The sequence below is a fragment of the Capricornis sumatraensis genome, chromosome 2 (assembly GCF_032405125.1).
Source record: "Capricornis sumatraensis isolate serow.1 chromosome 2, serow.2, whole genome shotgun sequence".
NCBI lineage: Eukaryota > Metazoa > Chordata > Mammalia > Artiodactyla > Bovidae > Capricornis > Capricornis sumatraensis.
The window spans coordinates 21339585-21351782 of NC_091070.1; the positions used below are offsets into that span (position 1 = coordinate 21339585).

Here is a 12198-nt window from a genome sequence, read left to right on the forward strand (position 1 = left end):
ATCAAGGGACAGCAAGTACAACAAGAGCAGAGGGCCCACCAGGCAGGGATGGGAAAAGGCCCCTGCACCTGTACCCACCTGGCCCACCTGGAGCTCAGGGGAGGAGGCACGGCCTCAGGGCCTCACAAGGGCAGGAGGGAAGTGGCCAGCACTTGGGTGCTCGATGGGGATCACAAGTGTGGTTGAACGACCCTGAGCATGGCCTTCAGGGGAAAGGAACAACATGATCAGACTCTCGGAGCAGAGTACTCTGTGCAGAAACAGCGCTTCTCTGTCCTACTCTTAGAACTGTGCTGCCATCTATCCAAATGCCTTTTTCTCTCTCAGCGACAATGTTGCGACATAGTATGTAATACATGTAAAAAGGAATTTAAATATCCACATACTCACCTTCCCCTTTAAAAACACGAAAGTCCCAACCAGTGTTTCTTTCTCTCCTGCCCTCGCACCCTAGGTAACCACCATAATCTGAGCTTCAGAGTTATCATTACCCTTAATTTTCATATATTTATTTGTTTACTGGCGATGATGCATGGTATGTGGGATCTTAGTTCCCAGACCAGGGATGGAACCCATGCCCCTGCAATGGAAGCACAAAGTCCTAACCACTGGACCACCAGGGAAGTCCACCATACATTTTTTTTTATGTATGTGCTGCTGCTGCTGCTGCTAAGTCGCCTCAGTCGTGTCCAACTCTGTGCGACCCCATAGACGGCAGCCTGCCAGGCTCCCCAGTCCCTGGGATTCTGCAGGCAAGAACACTGGAGTGGGTTGCCATTTCCTTCTCCAATGCATGAAAGTGAAAAGTGAAAGTGAAGTCGCTCAGTCGTGTCTGACTCTTAGCGACCCCATGGACTGCGGCCCACCAGGCTCCTCCATTCATGGGACTTTCCAGGCAAGAGTACTGGAGTGGGGTGCCATTGCCTTCTCCGTTTTATGCATGTATGTACCCTTAAATCAAATACATGTAATTTTCACATGCTTTCAACCATCATATAAATAATAGCATCATGATGTATGCATTCTACAATTTGCCTTTCTTCACCGCATATTTTGATTATGAATTTGATCCATAATAATAAGTGATGCTTTATGTTAGTTTCAGCACTGTGTAATATTCCACTATTTGGATATATCAAAATTTCCATTTCTAGTTTCCTGTTGATGGACAGTTAGCTGGTTTACAATTTTTCCAACCAAAAATTGCTCCTGTGAACATCCTTAAATACATCTCTTAATACAGATTTCAGCCCATTTCTCTGGGGTATATGCCAGAATGGAATTACAAGCTCAAACGGTATGTGCAGCTTCAACTATAATTCTACAAAGTGGTTGTACTAATTTATATTCCCACCAGCAGCAATAAATATACTTTTTACAGTTATGTCCTGCTGAGGTTAATTGAAAACTCTCCTTTAAAGAAGACTGAGTTCAAAGCATGCAGAAATTGATTCAGAGGCTGATATTAATAGTTACTAACTTAAAAATCAACCCCACGTGAGCATAGGACTGACTGTGTCTGATGTAGAAGGGGGGTTATCTGGATTAAGACAGCTTCAGGTATTTCTTTGAATCATGCCTGTTTTAATCTATATTACTTTCATCTGAGATTAAAAATGCTCATTGTAAAAAAAAATTATTTTAATAATTACTAAGATACATCTCATAGAAATGGAATATCCTCATAATGACCACCATTAACAGCATAACATATACCCCACCTCACTTTTCTAAACATAAGTCAACTTTTTTTTTTTTTCACAAAGGGGATTACTTATTTTGGTTTACATTTTACTTCTTTCTACTATGTAATATTTCTTTAAAAGTAAAGAGACAATCTACATTTATCAAAAATTCTGTTATTCAGTAATTATATACTAAGCACAGAATGAAGTCTATAAAGATAATTAAGCAATGCCACCATTAAGAGACTTCCATTCTAAAAGGAAAGAAACTCACAGCTGTAGGTCACAGTAATGGCCCCCACTTACCAAGTGTCCTCTATAACCTAGGCACTGTATTAGACCTTCAGTGAGTGTGGTAGGCAGAATAATGCTCAGTTGCTAAATCATGTCCAACTCTTGAGAGCACCCAGCCTGTAGCCCACCAGGCTCAGACTCTGTCCATGGGATTTCCTAGGCAAGAATACTGGAGAGTGTTGCCATTTCCTTCTCCAAAGCAGAATAATGCCCATGTCCTAATCCTAATACTGCTATTAACTGCCATGCTATTCATACTAATAACTAATACATGCTAATAACTGCCAAGTTATATGGCAAGGAGGAATTAAGGTTGCTAATCAGCCAACCTTAAAATAAGGAGAATAGTTTGGGCCCTCCTGGTGGGCCCAATGTCAGCAATCACAAGGGTCTTTAAGTGGGGAAGAGGGAAGCAGAGTCAGAACCAGACAGACGGCAGCATGAAAAAGACCTAACCTGACTTTGAAGGTAGAAAGGGGCTACAAGCCAAGGAATGCAGGCAGTTTCTAAAGCTAAGAAAATGGATTCTCCCCTAGAGCTTCCAGAAGGGAACTCAGCTCTGATGATTATTCAACCCACTGAGACCTGCGTCAGGCTTCAGACCCCCCAAAATTTGTATTGCTTAAGCCTCTGGGTTTGTATTATTTGTTATAACAGGAAAAGGTATAGGAGTAGGAACAGGAATAGGAGGCTGAGACTTCCCACTTCATCCTCTTGCCACCCTAAAACGTAGATGCTATGATTTCCACTAGACAAACTGGGGAACCAAGGACCCATGAGGTTACAGGACCAGCCCAGGCTCACAGTGGCAGAGCCAGACTCAAACTTGGGTGTGTCTACCCCTGAAGGTTGTGCCCCATTGCCCTCCCTCTCCGGTCAGCCTAGAATACAGGGCAGATGGGGGCACACACTGCCCTGGGGGCAAGCGAAGCACAGGGGGCTGAGAGAACCCTCCTGGGCCGAGGCTGGGAGGACTGTGTGGAGGCTTTCAAATAATGGGCGGGATTTGGACAGAGATGAGGAGGGAAGGAGAGGTCAGGAAATACAGCTCAGCTCAGGGCAACCAAAGTCTGTATATCCTCACGTGGGGGCAGGGATATACGGTGAGAGGTAAGTTGGGGTACCTCGGAGAGGGATTAATGTCATCCAATACAATAGCCACTAGCCACCTGTGGCTATTGATATTTACACTTAAATTCATTATGCTCAAGTTAAAAAGCCACTTCACCACAGTTTTACGCACCACATTTAACACTTCAATAGCAAAGAAACAAACCAACAACACAAAACTCCCTTCAATAGCCACGTGTCTAATACTGGACAGTACAGATATAGGACATATTCATCCCGGCCAAAAGGGCTACTGCACAGCAACACTGACAAAGGGAAGTTGTTGGAGTCCTCGTTTCTGGGCCCCTCGGGAGCACTGAGCACCTGAAGGTGGGCTCAGGTATATAACACTGTCCACCTCACCATCTCACTTGTTACTACTGCTGTGTCCTCTCCCCTGGGGCTTTGCAGAATTTTTCGAGAGACATAATTAATATGCCCCATATTTTGAACTCCCAGTGCTGTCTAATAGATGCTCTGTAGTCCTAAAAATGAACCATTCTGGAAAAGTAAGTCCAGTTTTTCTCCACTGCCAACACTTAAAAAAAAAAAAAAACCATTTGGCCTGTATCTACTAGAATCAGATCGATGCTGCAGTGAGAAATAGTTTTTTTAATGGGAAGGGGCACAGTTGCTGACACTTATAGAGTATTTTTCAGGTTTCAAAACACCTGCCACATTGTCTCGCAGAACCTCACTCTGTCTCCATCCTCCCTGATGGTGGCGGGGTTTCTTCTGAGACGCCAGACTTTCTGAGTGGCTTTGTAGAGGCCACCCAGCTCCAGCTCCAGAAGGAAGAGGCTGAAATCAACCGAGGGGACGGCCGAAGTACACAGAGCTCCACACCTAACATGTCCGCCCAAGTTAAGATTAATTCGTGATCTAGCAGTTGAGTTTAGAATGACATCAAGTGCAAAAGGAAATCCAACTAATTGTTCTACTGACCTATGTCACTTGGGGTCCTTATGAGGCTGTTGGGAGTGTTGGTGGAGGTCCAGTTCTCTTACCCCCTCAGGGACTCAGGGTTCGCGCACTGCACATTTGTACAACGCTAACCCTGTTTGGCAGCCTCACAAGCAGCTCTGATCGATTTCCCATCCGCAGCTCAACCCTTGTCCTCTCCCAAACTGCTTCACGGTGACAAATGCAGCAGGAGGGGGCCTCCACACTGACATCAACCCCCACCAGCAGCAGCGATGCCAAGAACTTGGCTGCTTAAACAATAGAACTCTATGTAGTCAGGAGAGAAAGGGTGCCCTGTACCTGCTAAGCGGGGGCCATGCTCCCCTCCCCAGCCTCTGCCATCGGGAGTGAAGGAAGAGGCCGGAATGAAGGCAGGGATCAGCCAGAAACATGCCTCCCCCACCCCCACGGGCAAGTAAGGCTTCTGGCCCAAGCGTCAGCTAGTGAAACTTTCTGCTCCGCAGGGCTAGGGACTCAGATGTACAAGGTTGATCCCCCTGAGCAAGGAAGGTGCACGATGGCCCACAAAGGGTTCAGTTTTACAAATGAGCCTGTTGGCCAGGTGATGTAGGTATTTACGCCAGAGCCTCGTCTGGCTCAGGGTCTAACCAGACAAGAATTCAAACAAAAACCAATAATCACTCTCCAGCATGATATTTCGGGTAGTTTCTAAGACGCACATCTGAAAAGGGTGACAGGAGGGAGCAGAAGGAGACAAGAAAGGAGTCCCTACTCAGGGAATTTGTGTTCATCTGATCTCGGGTGCAAAGAACTGAATTAATCATAATCTTTGGCTATGGTTTTCCAGTAGTCATGTATGGATGTGAGAGTTGGACTATAAAGAAAGCTGAGTGCCGAAGAATTGATGCTTTTGAACTGTGGTGTTGGAGAAGACTCTTGAGAGTCCCTTGGATTGCAAGGAGATCCAACCAGTCCATCCTACAGGAGATCAATCCTGGGTGTTCATTGGAAGGACTGATGTTGAAGCTGAAACTCCAATAATTTGGCCACCTGATGTGAAGAGCTGACTCATTTGAAAAGACCTTGATGCTGGGAAAGACTGAGGGCAGGAAGAGAAGGGGACGACAGAGGATGAGATGGTTGGATGGCATCACCGACTCAATGGACATGAGTTTGGGTAAACTCCAGGAGTTGGTGATGGACAGGGAGGCCTGGCATGCTGCAGTCCTTGGGGTCGCAAAGAGTCGGACACGACTGAGCAACTGAACTGGACTGAACCTGGTTCATGATACACTCAATATTGGCCTATGCAGGAGCCACACTTATTTTTTATACACCAGCTATTTTGATCTTTGCCAATGGACAAATAACTTCAAACTCACCTCATCTCCCTTCTCCTCTGAAAAGGTAAAGTATTGATACTAACTTACACTAATATGATTTTCCCAGCCAATCCAATCTCGGCCTCACCCTAACCTCCCCGATCCTGTATACCTTGTTTTTCTTTTCATATAGTTTTCTTGCAGCTATACGTATTCCTAAAAGTTTTTTCTTTGATTTTAGCTGTTTATAAATTTATAAAAGATGTCACATTGCATCTTTCATTGTATTTCTTTTACTTAATATCGTATTACTCAGAGGCATCCATATTTTTGCATGTCACTGTTGATCATGTGTTTTGACTGACTATAATTCTCCGCCCTCCAACTGATGGCTTATTTGGCTCTTTCCAGGTTTGTGGTAGTGTGGATTCAGTTGCACATGTCTCCTTCTGGACACAAGTTTTTCTTGGGCATATACATCTAGAAATGGAATCACAGGCCGTAAGAAATGTGAACATTTGGGACATTCGCTTATAGTCCAATGGTTAAGACTCCAAGCTTTCACTGCCAAGGGGTCGGGTTCACTCCCTGGATGGGGAACTAAAATCCCACAAGACAAGCGGGGTGGCCAAAAAAAATGCTTACCTTCAACTTTAGGACATAATATCAAAGTGTTTTCCATTTGCTTGGATTTCCTAGAGTTTCTAAGATGATTGCTTCCTCTTCCTGTCTTCCTCAATTGTGCCAGCTCCATCAGAAGGTTTAAGTCAGATTCTTGGCCTAACACCAGAGTAGCCTCTCAGCTAAATCCACAACGTGGAAAAAAGGGGGGGGAAAGGGCTCTTGTTCTGAACACAGATAATAAGAAGGGCATCTCTACAGACACAAGGCCCCACCCTCATCCAGACACTGAGACAGGTTAGTCAAAGAGAAGGGAGCTGTCTACAAGCTGCTTCACATTTGGCAAATGCAAGATTTTTTTTTAAGGGTTTATATGGAGCCAAATCTTGTTCCCCTATTCAAGTTTTGTTTGCTCAGTCTCTCCACCCCCACACCTCCCATAACCACCCCCACACACTTTAGGAACAAAAGCCTAAAATGGAAAAAAATAATAAATTGTTAAGTAACCAATTTCATTTAAATGAGAGCAGGGAGTCCAGCATGGATGTCACAGTACAGTCAAATTCATTTCAATAAATATTTACAGTACACTTTGCAGTGTGACCAGCACACTGACAAATAACATCTTTACTCTGCCCTCAAGAGGTTGTAAACTTGTTCATTTAACAAGACAAGATCATGGATGGAGTGCCAAAGGGGCAAGTTAATGCTAAGAGGATGAAGATGCTGGTCTGATCTCAAGATGCTCACTGTAAAATTAGCGAAAGTTAAGAACACAAGTGAATCAGATATTGAAGCTGTGCAAAGGTAGAGAGTGATCAATTCTAACCAACTTGGAGAGTGATGCTAGAGCTAGGTTTCAAAGGAGGAGTACTCGAGAGGAGAGAGGATAAAGAATACAGCTAAAAAAATTAAGAAATCAAATTTTTCTTCTATTTCTCAAACTTCTTAAAATCTATTGCCTGCCTCCAGTCCTGTACCAAGAAAGAGGAACCTGTGAATCACTGATACACATGCATCATCTGGGGACTTGCCTGGTGGCCCAGTGCTTAAGACTCTGTGCTCCCAGAATAGGGAGCAAGGATTCAATCCTGATTGGGGAACGAAGATTCAGCATGCCACTCAGTGAGGCTGACATAAATAAATAAGTACAATGTTAAAGCATCCATCATCTGCATTTATTTGTTCATTCCACAGGTGCCAGGCCCTGTGTGAGCTCTGGGGGATACACCGATGGACAAGCTGGGCACAAACCTGCCTTCAGCCAGCTCCCAGTCTGCAGAATAGATGGAGGTTTAGACAAAGACAGGCAGTGGCTTGGCCTGGCCATCAGACTCCATGGGCCTGAGAGATCCCCTCCCCCATTAACCCTCCCCAGAAACATTTTCAGTAAATTGTGCAGGATTAAACAAATGGCTGCCTCCTCCGTAATTAAAAAGCTCCTGACCAGCATCCCAGATAGCCATGTGGCCACTCAGAGTCGAGAGACCAAGAAATCAGGTGCTTCCTACATAACAGCCTCCAATCTGATACCTGATAGCTGCTGGGAGCCAGAGTCAAACAAATGTCAGGCATTTTATGAAGGCAGGAAGCAAATAAGGGGGCAAGGATTGGAGTCTAGGCCTCAAGGGAGCTCAATTAGTGAGCCAGATAAAGTTAAACCGAAAGGGCACACTCTGGGTTTCCTAGAAAGCCAGCTGGAAAAGATGCCAATCCCTAAGCCTCTGTCACTCAAAAGATTAACAGAAGAGACCCAGGGATGCCCAAGGGAACACTGCAACAGCCAGATGTTTCTGCTCCTCTCATGACACTGCTGCCCACAACCAGGACCGCATTTCTGACGCCACCAAGAAGCCACAGAAGAGAACTGCAGGCTTCCGGAATAGGTTGAAACTCAAAGGCATCACCCTTTAGAGATGCAGACACCAAAAAATCTTGTTAATAGTGCTTTCTTATAGACAAACTCGCCTGATGCCCATTTAACAGGAATGGCATCGCTAGTCGGACGAACACTTCCTGCAGCTGCTTAGTGCTGTGAAAAGCACACAAGCTCACAACCTGCACATCCATATATACTGGGATGTGGCTCCCACCGCTATGCATGCACCATGTTGCAAGCAAGGCTTTTACCCTCCTGAGTCTCACTTTCAAAATGACGCTAAAAAGACCCACCTTCTTGCTCTTATAAATGTAAGTGATCATGGAAAGTGCCCGGCCCAAGAATTCATAAATGCGGGCTCTTACTGGGGTCTATAAATGCATCCGGGTAACTACATGCTCAACACAGCAGCTTTCCCTTGATACTTTCTAAATGTGTGTGTGTGTGTGTGGTGTGTGTGTCTGTGTGAGAAAGAGAGAGACAGAGAAAGGGAGAAAAAGAGAGAAAAAAATCCAGCTGGAGCCCACAGAAGCCTATTTACACTTCCTATTTGTGTTCTACCATTTCTATCAAATTAATAAACTAAAGAAGCCCAAGGGAAAACTAACCCATGTCTCTATTTTCCCTTGAAGTCCCTTGCTTACCCCTAAGAGCTGCTTCCTCCAGTTGCAGGAGGCAAGGAAGGAGAGCCATATGGCTTGAGACCCTAGACTCGCCCAGCAACAAACGAGCCCCCCACCATTTGTCTCCGGGCCTCTCATGTGGGCGGGCATCCAGCTTTCAGTCGGGTGCTCTGGTCTGCATCTCTGTCTTGACTGTTCCTAATTATTGGAGGGAACGCCGTGGCTCTCCTGACCTCGGAGTTTAAAAGCTGCGAGTCCTAATATCAAACCAAGCAGCTTCATTTAAAAGGCATCCTCATCTGCATCCATAAAAGTCATTCCCGGAGCCCTGGCTTGCCCCAGCTTCGGGAATGCCTGCTGTCGAGGATTTATGACACGCCCTGGCTCTAATCGGCCACACTTTAACTGCTGCTGTTGCACATCTGGTCATAAAAGCAAGGGCCGGCCCAACATGGGGACAAACACTTTTCTTTCCTAAGTGGCTGCAAATCTGATCTTACAGTGATAGCCAGGCTCAGATGTAATCAGCCAGCATCTGGGCAGTCATTAAGGCTCGTCAAGCTTTGCGAGGCTTTTCCCACACACACGACAGTTATAAAGACGATTCTCACGGAGCAAGCGCTGGGAAGAAAGAACCTGCAATCTGAACAGGTGGCAATGGGCTAGGCCAAACAATATCCAGGAAAGCACAAGCTGGTTAAGGAGCCAGTCTTTTCACAAAGATACTAGCTACTTCCACATGGACTCTCCTGTTGCCTTGGAGAAGGCAGGCAGTTGTCTGTCGAGATAGTTGTCAACAGACAACTGCCTGCATAAAGTAATTCTTGGCCAGAGATCCTCTAGTCATCGTTGCCGTTTAGTCACTAAGCCATGTCTGACTCTTTTGTGACCCCATGGACCGTAGCCCGCCAGGCTCCTCTGTCCATGGGATTGTCCTGGCAAGAATCCTGGAGTGGTTGCCATTTCCTTCTCCAGGGGATCTTCCCACCCCAGGGATAGAACTCATGCCTCCTGCCTGGCAGGCGGAGTCTTTACCACTGAACCACCTGGGAAGCCCCATCCTCTGGATCAGTTTGTTCAAATGAATCAGTGGGTGGTTTAAGAGTACACTTTTTAAGGTAGTGGAATCCTTCATTAGACTAACTGGGTTATACAGGAGCAAGAATCTAGCCCAGAAAGGAACACAATGCTGTCGGTTCCGGAGGTTTTACAATGCCTTGGACAGCCTGCCCTGTGCGCAGAATTGGCACGTTTCACATCGTTCAGGAACTCCAATCAGACCAAGGTTCAACAAGTAGTGCACCCTCCCAGGCGGAACGCAAGGAAAGAGCTCCTCGAACACTGCCAGTTCCTCTCCACCAGCTCTCCACAGCCCCCCATCTCTACCCCTCCTCTGCGGCTGTGCCCAGCAGGAGGGAGCATTAAAATTATCTGCTGTGGGTTTTACGAGCAGCGATCGCTTTTTAAAACAACAACAACACAAGGTCCTTGTGTGGCTCTCCGGTAACCTAAAACCCTGGAGGCAGAGCTGCTCTCCCCCGAACCGCCCCCCGCCCCTGCCGCCGCCGCCGCCTGCCAAGAACGCCAGCGCTCTAGGACCGCGCGCGGGGTGAGCCCACCGAGCAGCCCCGCTGGAGCGGAGAGCCAGGAGGCACCTCGGATGCAGGAGGCACCTCTAAGGGTCTTGGAGCAAAATGCCCCGAGAGGAGAGATGGGGAAAGAGAACTCACCAGTGACAGCAGGGGGAGAGGGGGAGGAGGGGGAAGGCAGAGTTGGTGCTGCAAGAAAGAAGGGGGGGGGCGGGGGGGAACAATGGGAGAAATTTTAATTTCAGCAACTTCGCCAAGAAGCCCACCGGCGACGGGGTAGTAGGTGGGGGGGGGGGGGCACAGGTTCTGATACCTCCCTCTCGGGTCCGCAAGGGATGAAGTCCAGCGACCTGCGGTCTCCTTCCGCAGGTGGGCGCGCGGCTGGGGGCGCACTTACCCTGGGGCCGGTGGTGCGGTGGTCGCGAGCCGGGGACAGCTGCACTAACACCAGCAGCAAGTGGGGCGTGAGCAGGCGGGCGCAGCGCGCGGGCAGCATGGTGCCAGGCCGGTCCGGGCAGCGGGCTGCGGACAGGGGTGGCGGGCTTCACGGAGCGCACGGCCGCGCCGGCCTTCCTGCCTTCCTTCCCACCCCGGGGGACCCTGGCGACGGCGGGCGGCGGCAGCGCGGGATCGCGGAGGCTGCAGTCGGAGCGCGCGCTCATGAACCGCCCCGGGAGCGGAGCTGAGCGCGAGCGTGTGTGCTCTGCGCGCGGCGCTGTCCGCTCGGCTGGGCCGCGGCGGCAGCAGGTTGGATGCCAGAGCCCGGGCCATGGGAATTCCCGTTATAAACCCCCGGGAGGGGCGGGGCGGAGCCCGGCGGCCCTGGCTGACTGGCCGAGAGGCCCGTGGCAGCCGCCCCTCGGGCAGGTGAAAGCCAATGGGAGAGAGGAAAGAGGGGCGGCTCGCGACCGTCCCCACGGAGGAGCGACACTTGGTGGCTCGGCCGAGTGGGCTCTAGGAGAGACCGGCATAACGAGGAACTTTATCTTGGCCCTTCGGTCCAGAACAGCGTCCGAGAGCTCCAGCAGCCTGAACGTCCCAGAATGCCCGCCCGTTAATGATCACACCTTAAGCATGTTTAGGTTACAGTAAGTGAGTTGTCACGTCAGCCGGATGAAATAGGTAGGGAAAACACTCCTAGCCCCGTTTTCTCAGATGAGGGTACTAGGGCACAGGAGGGGCTGACAAATCTGCTTCCCGGCTGCACCAACACCGAGAATAACTGGGGAGTCGCCAGGTCACCTGCACGCGGAGTACAGGCTGCAACCACCGTTAGGAGTGGGACTTGGGCGCGTTCGCTGCTTCCAGACAAGGTAACACATTAAGTCCTACAGCAGCGGCCCGGGAGCAGTGTCAGGGGGAAAGAGGAAGCTCCTGCTGGGCATCTCCTTGCTGGGGAGGGCCCCTGTGGGTATGAGATGATGCCAACCCATGGCCTGGTGGTGGATACAGGATTAGAACCCAGGGGTCCTGGCTCCCTGCCTGGAACTAGAAGGCCAACAGGCAGCTTCTCTGTGGCCCAGGAGCCCTGGCAGGAGAGGTCAGAGGGCACCTGGTCTCCTGACTGGGGGAAGAAAGAGGAAGAAGCACTGATAGGAGGGGTAATCTGTATATGAAGAGACCCCAGGGATGGGTCAGAGAAGTCAGGGAGACCTCTCCTGAGTGCCGGTAGGATGTTAGAAGGCTCTGCCCAGGACGATCCCCAGGAGTTCATCTTGGGAATGGTCACAGACACATCACACCAGCCCTTCAAAGGAGCAAAAAGGTCCACTGCATTCAACCTAAGAGAACCATGGTTTACCTTCTTAAGTGGAACACAACCCTTAGTGTTTATTTTCTTTGGTATGGACACTCACTTGAAGGTGAGGGATTCTTTACTCCAACCAGGCTGGAAGCAGCACCAGGGCTTAACTCCTCTCCCTGTGAGCTTAAGCGGTCCTGACAAAGGTTAACTCTGCTCCCTCACAGCTTCTCTCCTGGGTTGCATAAACAAGCTTCCCCACCCAACTCCTGCATTCAGTTTTGCTCACCCGGCTTGCCTGCCACCTAGCCTCTACCCAGCAGCCAGTCACCCTTCTAAAACGCAAACCTGAATCGTCACTCTCTGCTTAAAAGGCTTCAGCTCTCCCCAGCGTCATCAGATCAAAAAGC

General features: G+C 48.8%; 1 protein-coding gene across 3 annotated transcripts in view; it reads right to left on the reverse strand.

Moving 5' to 3' along the window:
• SMOC1 (SPARC related modular calcium binding 1) overlaps nucleotides 1-10568 on the reverse strand; it is a 145412-nt gene extending 134844 nt beyond the window's left edge. For all 3 annotated transcript variants that reach the window (XM_068963397.1, XM_068963398.1, XM_068963396.1), the window contains exon 1: nucleotides 10445-10568. In XM_068963397.1, coding sequence (XP_068819498.1) covers nucleotides 10445-10543 — 99 coding nt within the window. In that variant the 5' untranslated portion in view covers nucleotides 10544-10568. The remainder of the gene's footprint in view (nucleotides 1-10444) is intronic.
• Nucleotides 10569-12198: the final 1630 nt, after the last annotated feature.